At 41.9% G+C, this 14,692-nt stretch overlaps 1 protein-coding gene across 1 annotated transcript in view; it reads right to left on the bottom strand.

Annotated features, from left to right (window-relative positions):
* The window catches only part of LOC144722329 (stromal membrane-associated protein 1-like), a 150,054-nt gene that overhangs the window by 57,100 nt on the left and 78,262 nt on the right, over window positions 1-14,692 (bottom strand). Inside the window, exon 6 of the mRNA XM_078600498.1 lies at window positions 5,494-5,572. Coding sequence (XP_078456624.1) covers window positions 5,494-5,572 — 79 coding nt within the window. The remainder of the gene's footprint in view (window positions 1-5,493; window positions 5,573-14,692) is intronic.

Consider the following 14,692-nt stretch of genomic DNA (forward strand, 5'->3'; position numbering starts at 1 on the left):
TCGACTGAATGCTCTTAAATATATCACCAATTTGGCATTAAGAAAACAATACTATGCATCCAGTTACCTTATGCGTGAGACCATCTAAGTTTTATTTATGGGTTTGTATAGAGAAGTACTCCACTACTACGCATGATTATGATTCCCTAATCACTCCACTTACACTTAATTACTAAAATAAAAATACGTAATTATAAATGGGAGCCACAAACTGCTCAAGGTTTATTCCCAGCAGGAGCTCTTACAAAAAAAAATCAACTTCCCAAACTCCAATCAACTAATTAAAAGTGATCAACTGAATCATAATTGCCCATTCTTAATTTAGGCATTATGTATATCCAGTACAAAGGTGCAAGAAAAAATGGTTGTACATTTCTATATCCTTTCACCCATGAAATTATACAGAACTAACACTTGTCACCATGCCAAAGCAGCACAATGTATCATACATATCCTGGGTGCAATCCCGATATCATTTAAACAGTGGGAGACCACCTCTGCACAGGCTACCCTTCATCTCTCCTGGTCTCGTCTTTCCTCATTAGAGCTACTCTTAGTCAAATACTTGAAAGTATTCAAAGATGCAGCTATATCATCTCATCCTGCACCATTCAGTTCATTACTCCATACTCTCATTGGAGAAGCAGTCACATGATGTAAAAATCGTCCAACTTAACAAAGGTGAACCTCAATCGTTTGCTAATCCTCTGCTGGACGAAGGCCTCCTGACACTGTGTTGATCATGGGGGTTGTTTAACTTTACGTCACCGTCCGTCACTCACAAAGCTGAACAGTGTGGACTGGTTGAGGGCGGACCCAGAACCGAGTCGGATAACACTTGACACTGACACTAACTATGGCCAAGAATCAAACCCAAGAGGGCTGGGTTCATAGCACTGCACCACAGCTACACCCTTTAATGCAGTAGATATATGAAGGCAGATGGATATGAAGAACAAATACCATTATGCATAGCGCTGTTAGACTGTGACATTTATGCAAGCCATTCAAGCTGTAGCAAAAGGCATGGCCAAAAAATAGTAACAATCATGTGAAAACAAGAAGTCAAATTATGTCTCGGATCAATTTAGCTAAATGGCCACCGGCTGGTGAGCTTTACCACCTCTTGAACATCAACAGTGGTTACCCCATGGAAAGACTGGTTTATGCCATAATCACGTGGAATTTCCATATCTGCCTTAAGTCTGTCAGCATGGAAGCGCAGAGCCCAACACAACGCTGTCTTGCCATTAAAATGTAGTCCCTGTTTTTTTTGTGCAATGCTTGAACCCCAATGCCAGTACACTGATGACAGAATGCACCTCTTAATGAAGTCAACACATCTGAGAAGGTTGCTACTTGGCTAATTAACTGGGACTGCTTTCATGACAGACACAATCCAGACAACAGTAAGTCATATTTAAAATGAGTGTTAGAAAATTAGTCATTAACAGACACCTGAATTGGCGAAACGGAAACAAAATAAAAATACACACGGTTTCAGGGGATGAAATGTACCGATAATTAAATATGGTATCACTAATTATAAAAATACTGGCATAAAAAAATGTAGACTGTAATACTCATTATCAGCTTACTTTAATTAGGTCACCAGTTTAAATGAAGCAGATTTTTTATGAACATTTAAATATAGCCAGGATATAGTTATTATCATGATCATGCAAGTTTACCCAGGAACGCCTCACAGAGTCTAAACACCTCTATTTAGGGGCGGTCCTGCAAACTGGGTGCTACGGTGATGAGATGTTAACGACTTTGCCCGGTATACATGAGGTCGTGGGTTTGATCCCGACCCTGATGTCTGTATATTTGGAGTTTGAATGTCTTTCACGCAGTCGTGTGGATTTTTATCCGGGTCCTCCGTTTTTTTCCTCCACATTTTGAAACATGTATTAAGAATATTTGGCTGATATAATTTTCCATGTGACAAGTCACTTGGTTGAGACATTATTTGTGGTCAGGTCGCTTCTTAAAAAGATCTACGTAGCTCAGTGGGCCTTACATGGTAAAATAAAATAGTTTAGTTTTCGCCGTAGTGGGTGATGTTGCCATGTGTAATCCCGATTGAGTAATTTTCAGGTATTTTATCAGCATTGAGATCTTTGGCCCACACTAGAAACAGTGTATGTTTGTTTTTAGCTATGGGAGCAAACTAGAGAACATGGCCAAACCCACACAGATCAGGGGGAGAGAGCCTACAAACTCCACAAAAAGCCCAGTCGAGAATTGAACCAAGACCCTTTGCACTATGAGGCACTGTGCCATCATGCTGTCCAAATACAGTCCATGACATAGATTGTTATTTGGATAAGCAAGCATCTCAATAAAGATACAGCCCTTTAATTAACTTATCTCTGCCGGCGGAAGAGCCCCATACGAGAAGACGATCTAGAGATCCTCTGTTGAGGGTATTTTGCTATACCTAATAAATGAAACTTGAAACTTGAAACTGGCCAGAGACGGGAGTAGCCACACTTTACCCCACCACATGCAGCCTGCCAATCGACTAACTGGTGTACACATTTAGACTGCTGTGTGGACAAGAGGTGAGGGCATTTAAGAAACAGTAGTGCCAGAAGACTTAAACGGCGACCTCTGGATGTCCACAAGGTGCTTAAGGCCCAAGGAGGGCCAGAAGCGCCTTGCGAGCATCCAGTAAATTGTTGTTGCGGCGTTCATCAAAGAACCTCCTACCCGGGCTGAGGGAAGCGAGCCAGGGGGTATCACCACCTGACTCTGATGCGACGTTGTGGCCTTGGGTCAAGTAAACTTTTTTTATTTTACCAGGGAAGACCCATTGAGCTTTATAGCTCATTATCAGAAGCGACCTGGCCAAAAATGATTGCTCAATGTCAGAATGTATCACAGCCAATTACTCTAAACACATGTTTCTAATAGTGAGGGGAAAACCAGAGGACCCGGAAAAATAAATTCCACGCAAGCACGGGGAGAACATGCAAACTCCAAATACGCAGCAGGCGTCAGGGTCGGGATAGGAACCTACGACCTCCTGTATACCAGGCGAAGTAGTTAACATCTCAACAAAGTGGGGTGTGAGAGCATGGTTGTGCCTGCCAGGTTTTATGAGCGGGGCCTCTTAACACAATGCACCTGCAAACGTTGTGGTCGCCCTTCCGAGGCACGAGTGATGGTGCTCACGTGGTTCAGTGACCCTCAGCATTCAGCGGAAAATTTGCCAAAAAAGTGCCTTGTAATCCCTGTGATCATTGACCGGTACTAGAGCACAGCACTCTTGCCTCTGAGAATAGATACATTTGCCTAACGTAGTGTCCCCTACGGTATGGAAAAATCGAAGTGCCTTCAGCCTCGTATCAATGGCTGATAAATAAGGGGGGGGGGGCGGGCGGAAAACAATTGGAGCACACAAAACGCTTTCCTGCTCGCGTTCGTGACAGAGAAAAACTGGCTGGGTGATGACGCAAACGAGTTCTTATGGCAGCGTGGCACTGTCAGCACATTACAAGCCGGTCCTTGTTACGTATGCTTCGTAATGGAGGGAGACGAAGCAAAAGCTCGCAGCCTTCACAGGTGCCTCAGTCCATGCTTTCCTCGATTAAGCTTAATTTTAGGTCACTTAATCCCAAAGTGTATTTGCTGTTTTGAATTGTTTTGTGTGTCCCCTCTCCCCTGGCCCGTGGACCTCTGGCTTGTCGTCCGCGGAACACCAGTACCCCTTCCCCCCCGTCGCTCGTGCTTTGTACCGGGCTCTTGTTCAATAAAAAACTATACTAAAACATATTATGTGTTGAGTTTTGACATGTATTAGTGTCCAATATACTGCCATATTTGTGGCAGTGCAATGTGGCAGTATCCAGAGTACTGCAGCATACTCAAGAGTTTTTGTTTTTTTGTACCAACACTCATTCAACACTGCGGAAGCCCGATCATGTGAATAGAGTGACCAGCTATTGCTCTTGGAGTTACAATACTCGGATACGACAGAAGGCACAGAGAGAGAGAGAAAAGGAGATAAAAGAGCAGGGAAAATAGGCAGGAGCACTCATGTTTGATGTCCTGTTGTTTGCGGGAGCATACAGCTGTCACGGCAAGGCCAGCCAAACACGAGGATGCGTAAATGCTCCGGTGATATCCAACACTCCGGGCATTGAAGGGTCAATGCCCACGGAGAAAGACTTCATAAATCCCAAGTGTGTTCAACGCGAGTGCGTGTGATTGCCTGCACCAACTCTGCAGGTTTCAAAGTGGGAGCAGATGTATGCGGCGAGGGGGGGGGGGTCATTTAAAGACAGAATGTACAAATGACCTATTGTCTTTTCTTTAATTGAGAGGTTATACATTTTTTGCTCGTTGTCATGACAATTATGCATGACCTTGCCGTTTGGAACTTGACCATGTACACAGCTGTTTTTGGATTGTTTTTGTTGATCTTTCGTTTTTGTTGTCACCAGGTTTATACGGAGTACCCAGGACCCCAATGAAAAAGAGCATTTGTTGCCCAATCGGTTTCACCAGTGCCAAATAAAGCCAAAATAAACATGATTCAACGGCTTTCAAGCCCAGATATTTGTGCCTAATAGAGTCTTTATTTTGCTGAGGCAGACCAAGGGCCAGGTGATATGTGATGCTGAGTGATGTTCACTGCCTGGATCTATACCCCAAGATGGGGTTTCACAAATAAAACGAAGGATTTTACTCAAAAAGCTGAAAAGTTCAAGTGACCTTGAGAACAAAACATTGTTTGAATGTTTTTGTTTATCAAGTATGCCTAGCCAACATAAGGCTCCAATAACCCAGTCAATGCAAACACAAAATAGCAACTCTGTAATGTATAAAGGATGTGTACAAACAGCACATTGCGGGAAATAATTCAGGTGAATTGCCTTTCTGTATTGTCTCACTGCATAGCAATAAGCAAGTAGGGAATGGGCAACTATCGTGATCCTGCTCAGTGATTGTCAAACAACTGGCAGATGTGCACAATGCTTGTTATCCAACTGACAGGTGATAAGAAAGACAGCTCATGTGGAAAGATGAAATGAAGCAGCTTGGGAAGGAGGGTTTAGCTCAACCAAAGTACAGATGGTCCACACCTCATGCTTTATAATACGGGATATATCAAAGATAAACAACAAACAAGCAAATCGTGACCATTCCATAACTGTGACAAAAGCTTTGATAACAATCTCGAGTATATGCCTCCCTTTTTATGCTCCATTGTTTATCAAAACAATTAATTCCTCCAAACCTGTATATTTTTTCTTTGCGTTATTGTTTTTGCTTGATGCATTTCCAATTTGCAGCGCCTGTTACGCAACCAGGGGCGTTTTATCTGGATACGATCGAAAGCGGTTTGCCGTATTATTCTGCTTCCATTCAATTAACGGAAGTGGGCACACAAAGCGAGCAGAATCAAACATGCTTGGCTGAGTGCGATCGCTGAAATTATTATGCTCTGGCAGATGCACGGGATGTAATGTGCACATTACTCACCCAGTCCTAATAAATCAATGGCGGGTTCGGCCGCCGTTTGTACAGCTGGTGTCCCCATGCTTTGTTGCTCTTGCGGCTTCTGTGCAAAAGAAGGAGGAGGAACATTCTTTGTTAACCCCCATCAGGGGGGGTAATTTCCCTTCCATCATCATCATAATCATCATTATCATCAACATTTCTCTTGCTGATGCTGGATGAGCAACACTCCACGTACATTTTTATATTGTTATACGTAGCTCTGTTTTGTTTCATTCCAATTCAATTGTTTAATGTATGGCATATTTAAAAGTTACCATCATGAATCATAAATACGTAGGCTTTCGCGACCAATATACATAATAGAGATTTTTTGGGGTTGGATCGCGGAAATATGTGTCGTTAAATCCGCCACCACCCAATTCTGGCTTTCGCCTGATGAGACTCGTTGTAATTTCTGGCGAAACGTCGTACTTCAATTGTAAATGTTGTGGGTTTTACTCTCCAACACACCGGTGTGCTGAACTAGTATCTAATTGGCATGTTTGTTTACGTGACAAAACTGACTAATTGGCTGTGTTGGATGGTGGCGGGTTTAAACACATTCCTGCGGAGGGAGCTGGTAGGAACGTTGGGTTGCTCGGTCAATGGCGGCGTGGTGTATTCCGCAAATATGGCCGACTGAGGGCGGGCACAAGCCGGCGTGAGTAGGTTAAACGTTGAGTTTTATAAGGGCACCACCGGGTGACCAGCCCCTCCCCACCCAGCCCCACCCTCCCCACCCAGCCCCTCCCCACCCTATACTCTTAGGTTTTTTTCTGGTAAAGTCACGTAGGTAAAAAATAAAATAACAATTAATAAAAGTAAAATAAAAAATGACGACGTTTCGGAGGCAACACAAGCTTCCGTCTTCATGTGGAACCGTCACATCACGATTGCTGTATCAAGCTAAGAGACCCGACCTTGTATATATACTGGTTAAGGGGGGAGGAGCCAAGGTAGGCCCCTGGATCGGAGTTTTTAAATTATGGTAAGGTTGGTGCGGCTGAGGTTGCTGCTAAGAATGAGCCTTTGTTGTGTAGACTGGTTGAGCTGGGAGGTGCCAGAGTTGTTAAAGTGCGGCTGCTGCTAATGGGACTGAGCCTTTGTTATGTAGATGGTAGAAACAGAAAAGGAGGTCAGGAAGAAACAGCCCCTTGCTATTTTGCTGGGTGGGTAAAACTTAAAGCAGGAAACCAGCGTGTGAAAAAAGAAGCTAAACATGGTAAAACAAAACTTGCTGTCTATCAGTAAACTGTACGGTAACTAAAGAATAGTGCCTGTCAAATAAGATGGTCCAAATATGTGTAGTTAAATCTTGTTTGCATGGTTAATAACATCTTTCCAATGATTACTAAGTTTGTACCCATCATCACGGTTGAAATTATGTCTGTGTTTGTATATTTGGATGGCTTCGTGTACAAACCTCCCCACCCAGCCCCTCCCCACCCTCCCCACCTAGCCCCTCCCCACACTCCGCTCTCCACCCAGCCCCACCCCTCCCATTTGTGGATGCACAACGGACGGACACAATAATCACAATAATCCCCTGTGGGCTGGTGTAACCAGGAGGTTCCTACTAGTATAACACATTTATATTTACGCGATCTAACCCAAAAACCTCTAATATGGATGAATCATAAATGTGCATTCTCAGTTCACTGCTGAATGTAAACAAACCCATTTATTGTATCCAACAGTAGAGACATACCTATCAACTCTAGCAATGAGACCAGCCAAAGACACATTTAAAATACAGTCTGCCAAGTTGTTACACTGTATTTATTGTAAGAATGAATGAGATATTGCGTTGCAATATTTAATTCATGGATCCATTCCCAATGAGAAGTGTGCATTCGTGCCCTGACACTTGCACCTACTCTCAACCCACAATGCACACTGTTGGGCTACGTACAGTGCGAAAGAAGTTCAACATACACAAGTACAAGTGGTTGTGTTTGAAGCGAAGATGATTTTGTAACGTAAGTGTATTTATCTTGTCAAAAAGGTGACGTGTGTTTCCATGCAGCGCAATCAACAACATTTAACAATATGTTACTTTTGCAGGAGCATAGATTTTGTAATTATCTACCCGCCGAGTTTCTGTGCCCGTCCGTGTATGTTGCGGTTCATGCTGTGTATCAGGCTTTTGTTGAAAAACAAGAAAAATATTTAAAAAAACAATATATTTGACCTGATTTGTAAATGATGGCATAATATTCAGGTGGTCGAACCAAAACTAAAATCAATCTGTTTTGTGTTTCCACGCTCAAATAATCATGGAGTAAAAAATTCTCACCTCTGTTGGCAATTCTGCACCAGTGGTGGATATTACACATTCACACAATGTATGTACTTGCTCAGACCAATGCTGGCAGAATGACCTCCACTAGAGGAAGCTCACGAGTGCCCATCTAGAGGATATTTGGCCTATTCTATAAATGTACTACCTGTAGGCAGGAGGATTTTAAAAACTTTGCCCCCTTTGTTTGAACTGTCGTGCCAGGAGGTGGAATCAAACCTGCGATCTCTGGACTGCAAGTGCAGAATGCTACCCATTACACGATGGCAGCATGCTGACGTGATCATGTGTGTTGCATCCACAGTATTGAAAGATGTGCAGAAATAGGATGCTAAGATGCCATTAATCGAACATGAAAGCTCTTGAAAAGTATGAACACAACGTGGGTAATTTCTGAGGGTCCTGGGCAGTGCCGATTCATATAATCCACACTTTGGTTTTCTAGAAGAAAAAAAAAGTGCTTTTCGTGGAAAAGAGACTTAGATACCCATGTGTTTTAACCTTTATTACCCCACCCACTCCCCTCCCCCCAAATGTTATAGGACATTATTAACAACATCTACAAAATGTAAACTTTCCAACTGATGGAAAATATATTGCGATGGTATTTGAATAATTAGGTCACTGTGTGTTAAGATTGTAAGCACATTTGCTTAAATATAACTTGCAACAGTTAACTTCTGCTGTGCAGAGGGCATACGACCTAGAACATACACACAACTTTAAATAGCTACTCTGTGGCATGGACGATAATTCAATTAGTAAACAATTAATGAACCATTGAAAGCAGATATAAAAAAAAGTGAAAGACAAGGTCAGCTCAACAAAATTAGCGTTTTGACAATTGAAACTCATGGCGGAATCCCGGGGCCCAATAGGCCCCCGGCTCTCACATAAACATTAAATTATAATGCAAACAAAAACTTTGCTCTTTTTCACCAATGGGTTTGAAGGATGGTGGCTCCTGCTGTTGTGGAGTGAATCATGCAGCCAGCTATGGCTACAGGGTGTGGTGGTACATGTTGTTTATGTCGTTTATTGTTAAATTTCGGTCACAGTTCCTATGATCACTGTTACATTGCTTATGGCTTTATTTTGGTGATTTCGAAAAGTGTTTTGGTTTGGTGATGTTTGCTTGTTGTAGTACGGAGTTAGAATGATGGCTTTAATCTAAGTTGTCTTGTGGTTGTTGTTTGACTTGCATCCCACTGGGATTTTGCACAGCGTTGGTGTACGGTGCTTTTTTTCTGGAAGACAGTTTTTTCCTGGATTTTTCTGTTTGCGCATAGTCACTTTAAGATGTTTTCTTATTATGTTTTTGTTTTGTTTGTTGCGGTTGCACCCGATTCAAGAGCCGAATGGCTCACAGGGCTATACCAAATAAATGAAACTGAAAACTGAAACTGTTATCTTGTTAAACTATGCCTTTAAAACTGAAAACTACTTACCTATATTTCGATTTAAAGCTTTCGTGACTGCAGGGATTCATCTTCTTGGTTCTTTCGGTAAAGTCACGTAGAAGGGAAGTAATAAAATAATAAAAATAAAACATAATAAAATGAAATAATTCTCACGACGTTTCGGCTACAACGCAAGCAGCCGTCTTCAGGTGAAGAATGAGACACTACCAAGCTAGGAGCTTATATATAAACTGGGTTGGAGGTGGAAGAGCGCCTTAACAAAAAGGAATGTGCATATGAAGAGGAATTTAGCATATTCATGGAAAATGCGTAGGAGGTGGGCGGGGGGGGGGGTTTCAAAGGCATATTATGCCCATGCATTATGCAGGATCAACAGCACCAAGGGGGGGTGCAGGGAGTAGCATTAACAAAGGAAAGGAATGTTATTTATATGTAGCTGCAGTTACTAAACAACCACGTAGAAAACTAAAGTATAAACTACATAAAAAACTAAAATATAAACTGCATAGCACCATCAGTATACTTACTATACTCTACAATAAGCTGAGTTACTAACAGCAAGTAATACCCCAATGGGCTCCCCCCTATCTCCGGTTGTAGCCAACATCTTCATGGAGAAATTTGAGACGGACGCCATCCAGACTGCCACTCTACGTCCGACCTTATGGAAGAGGTACGTAGACGACACTTTTGTCATCTGGCCACATGGCCGGCCTGCTCTAGACCAATTTCTCGACCACATCAATTCCATACACCCAGCCATCAGATTCCCCATGGAAGTCGAAAATGATGGCAAGCTACCCTTTTTGGATGTCCTAATCAAAAGGAGACCTGATGGTTCAATGAGCCACTCTGTCTACAGGAAAACCACCCATACGGATGCTTATCTAAAACCGGATTCCCACCACCATCCATCCCAGAAGAATTCTCTCATCAAGACTCTATATCATAGAGCCCAATGCATCTCCGACCATGAACACATTTCCAGTGAACTCAAACACGTACGCCAAGCTCTTAAGGCTAATGGTTACTCCGACTACACAATCCGCAAAGCCATCACTCCAACCATCAAGAAGGATCCTGTTGAGGAGCCTTTCAAGACCATCACCTTACCCTACATTGCTGGGGTCACAAAAAAGATCTCCAAAATCCTGATTAAACACAAGATCCAGGTCCGATTCAATACAGTACATAAAATCCGTGATCTGGTACCGTCTGTAAAAGATGTGGTTCCAGACATACAGTACCCTGGTGTCTACAAACTAAGTTGCCTCTGTGGTAGCAGTTACATTGGGGAAACCAAACGACATGTCTCGGACCGCATCCGTGAACATAAAGCTGACCTGAAACACGGTAGGACAAACACCTCAGCCGTGGCAGATCACTGTTACAACTCAGTGGGCTCACATGACATTGACTTCTCCAAGACAGAGGTTCTCTGCAAGCCATCTGGCTATCATGAGAGATTCGTTCATGAGGCGATCCACATATACAAACACAGAGACAATTTTAACCGAGAAGATGGATTCTGGCTTAGCAATCATTGGAAGGACGTAATAAACCATTTCGATACACATTAGGGTGGGTAGAATAATACATAGTGTTATGTTGAAATGTATAAGGTATAGGGTGGTTTATAGTAATACAGTATATAATTTAATGTTGGGTTTATCTATGGCAGTATATAGTATGATATATGCTCGTGTGATGTAAGAGAATAAAGTTTAGATGGAAGCATATTATATAATTTTTACGACGTAGAATTGTAATGTATTACTTGCTGTTAGTAACTCAGCTTATTGTAGAGTATAGTAAGTATACTGATGGTGCTATGCAGTTTATATTTTAGTTTTTTATGTAGTTTATACTTTAGTTTTCTACTTGGTTGTTTAGTAACTGCAGCTACATATCAATAACATTCCTTTCCTTTGTTAATGCTACTCCCTGCACCCCCCCTTGGTGCTGTTGATCCTGCATAATGCATGGGCATAATATGCCTTTGAAACCCCCCCCCCCGCCCACCTCCTACGCATTTTCCATGAATATGCTAAATTCCTATTCATATGCACATTCCTTTTTGTTAAGGCGCTCTTCCACCTCCAACCCAGTTTATATACAATCACCTGAAGACGGCTGCTTGCGTTGTAGCCGAAACGTCGTGAGAATTATTTCATTTTATTATGTTTTATTTTTATTATTTTATTACTTCCCTTCTACGTGACTTTACCGAAAGAACCAAGAAGATACTTACCTATATACCTACTTACCTGCAGTACCTCTATTTAAATACACTATCGAAAAAAATATTTACACCCTTCTGTCAATCATCGTGTTTCTCAGTGTGGATTTGTGAACACACTTTGTAAACAGTAAATAAAATAGTACGCGTTTTCATTGCGCTGTTCATATTGTAACAAGCGTTTATATCAATGTTATTCTACAGAGTAGTGTGGTCTCCGCTCCTCTTATCTGCATTGATACGAACGGTATATGGCTTAACCGCAAAAAAACTATCTGCACAGATGCATACGGACAAGAGAAGTATTATCAAACAGGAGGAATTAATAGTGCAACGCATCTCATCTGTTAAATATCTGCAGGTAATAGGATTGTCATCGATTGATCCTGGATGCAGACATTGGTAGGTCACAACTAACAATGAAGATAAGAGAGCAATGTCACTGTATTATGCATACCGTTGTGACAAATAAAGGACTTAAGTCGTGTAGGCAGTTTGAGCAGCTTTGGATAAGACTTATGATCCTGCCCATACCCGAGCATGGAGTGCATTCGCTTGTTCAGCTTTTCTGCGCAATTGTCCTCGCTGCACTTGGACGACATGACAACAGAATGATCCGCGCCAGGTGGGTCGTGGCGTTTATGTGCGCGGGGGGACGAAGTCTCCAAAATTTTTTTTTATTCAGGACCCCGGGGTCCTGCCATGAGGTTCAATTAATTAAAAACGACAAATTATCTTGCAAGTGGGTCCAACGAGTGTTTACTTGATTTTCACACACAAAGCAATCACAGAGCTCTTAATAATCACTGTGGCTACCAGGGCACAACGCAGGGTGGTATGGCCAATACCATGCCCAGCCTTCTTCGACTTCCCACTGCAGATGTTACACACGCATCTGGGTTGAAAGATCTGATCAAGCCAGTCTCAGATACAGTATTCATCGGCAATTGTATTGTACTTGACCAAGAATAAACCCAGGTCACAGGGAAGTGCATTGTGTGAAATAACACAGCATTGCGTCCCCACTCCTATAGACAAAAGATAAACGATCCCCCGTGTAGCCTAAATAGATTGTTGAGGGAATTGTTATTAGTGATCAGCTATTAAGGCCAGTGTGGAGAACAAGGGGGTATTAAGCACATGAATACATGTGCAACTCTTATTACCTAGGTTTTTACGAGCAGTGTGAACAACACCATGCATGGCCACCTTTTTACTCACCAAACCAGATACTGGTTTCAGGGCGAGTCAACCTAGGGAACGCCCAGAGGGCCCATGGCCAGGAATCGAAGGTGAACCTCTTGGTTCATGTCACACATGAAGTAAACTACTGCAATACTGCACACAATATGAAAAATTTACAGAGCCTTGAGAGCCATCCTCAGGCTTCCATGTTCTAATGTCATAACTTAAATTTTTTTAACAAACACCTCTATCTAAATAAAAATCCTAGCTCTGAACCTTTGGACCTGAATAGAGTATTCCCTCATTATTCACGAACTTGCTATCCTCAATTTTGGCTATCCGCAATTTTGGCTATTCGCAAATCGCATCTGGAACGCTACATGTTTGCATTGAGAAAGAGTGATGAGAGATAAAGTGATGAGAGAGAATGTGATGTGAGAAAGTGATGAGATAAAGTGATTAAATAAAGTGATGAGATTAAAATATGACAGACACATAATTGTAATGTATTTACCGTATTTTCCCGCATTTAACCCGCGGGGTATACCACTTTTTATAAACAAAACAAGACCCAGCGGGGTATATGGAGGTGCGGGCTATCCCAAAAATATTTTACACGTGTGACATGTCATAACTCGTTTAATTTTTCATGGTAGGACTATCCACTATGCAACACTTACCTTTGACTAAAGCACTGCTGAAAAAAACACTCACATTAAAATTGCACATGTTAACACGTTTTTAATGATTCGAATTGTTTGTACAATGAAACGACAATGTTTGAAGTGGGCGCACTTTGTTTACAGTAATACTTTCAGTGGCTGTAGGGGGGTGCGAAAGTTTCAGCTGAGGCTATAGATTGCACAATGGGAAGGGCCTTAACAAGCGTCTACCGAACGTGGAATCATAATTGCCGAGTCGCTTAGGCCGCTGCTATTGGCTGAGCACTATACAGTCGCGACCATGAGCTTTCTTTCAAACTTCCATTGACTTTGTTGCCAGGAGGCAATGGCGTTACCGTAGTGCCGCTATTGTCTGCGCAATGTGCAATCTACCAGTGCTAAACTGTATAGGGGTAACTACCGGTCCAGTAGCTGTAATATGATGAGATAGAATGCTGGTAAGCCTAACAGTACGCTTACTTACTTATCTACCAGTTATGCGTTGCTTAATTATTGGATATTTACTTTTGTTACTTATTTAATGTTTTAAGTTCACTCGTTTCCGGTTAGTTTGGTTTTTTGTGCACGTTATGATTGTAATGTTAACAATTGATATTGTAATGTATTACAAATGTAAACTTTGTATTAATATCATGGAATTAAGCTGCGGTAACGACATTAAAGATATGAATGCATGCGGGGTATATGGAGGTGCGGGCTATCTGACATTTTTTTACACAAAACGCTATTTTTGCAAGGTGTATGCGTCTGTGGGTTATATGCATATGCGGGCTATATGCGGGAAAATAAGGTAATAGCTAATTCATTTATTTGTTGAAGGTAATTCATAAAAAAGGTATCCAAAGGCCAATATCATTACCTGTGATATCGCGAAACGAAGCAATTAATTGAAATTCAAAACCACAATATTTCAATTATCTTCATAAGCTTGGGGCACAGGAACACCTGCACCTTCGCCCTTCGGAGTATTGGAACAGTTCTGGCAATCATGTAAATACACGCAATACGTTTTTGACAATGCAGCAGCTAATTGTAGGAATATGTACACTTACGAAAATACCCGTTATTACACAAAGCCAAAGAACCTCTGTATGGCCACATAAAGTATCGGTTGCGCAAACACACGCACGCACGAACACTTACATACGCAGCTCATATTGCTGACATTATTCAAAAAGTAACATAAAAATACGATGGATCGGTGATTTTGGAGGGTAATGCCTATATCAGCACATCGAGTCCAGTTCTTAAGATTTCTACTTTAACCCTCAGGGTGAACATTCAAAAACCATTCTCTCTTCAATTTGAAAACGCTTCTCGTGATATCGATGGTCACCGATGGCATCAACTGCGG

The sequence above is a fragment of the Lampetra planeri genome, chromosome 14 (assembly GCF_965212315.1).
Source record: "Lampetra planeri chromosome 14, kcLamPlan1.2.h2, whole genome shotgun sequence".
Taxonomy (NCBI): Eukaryota; Metazoa; Chordata; class Hyperoartia; order Petromyzontiformes; family Petromyzontidae; genus Lampetra; species Lampetra planeri.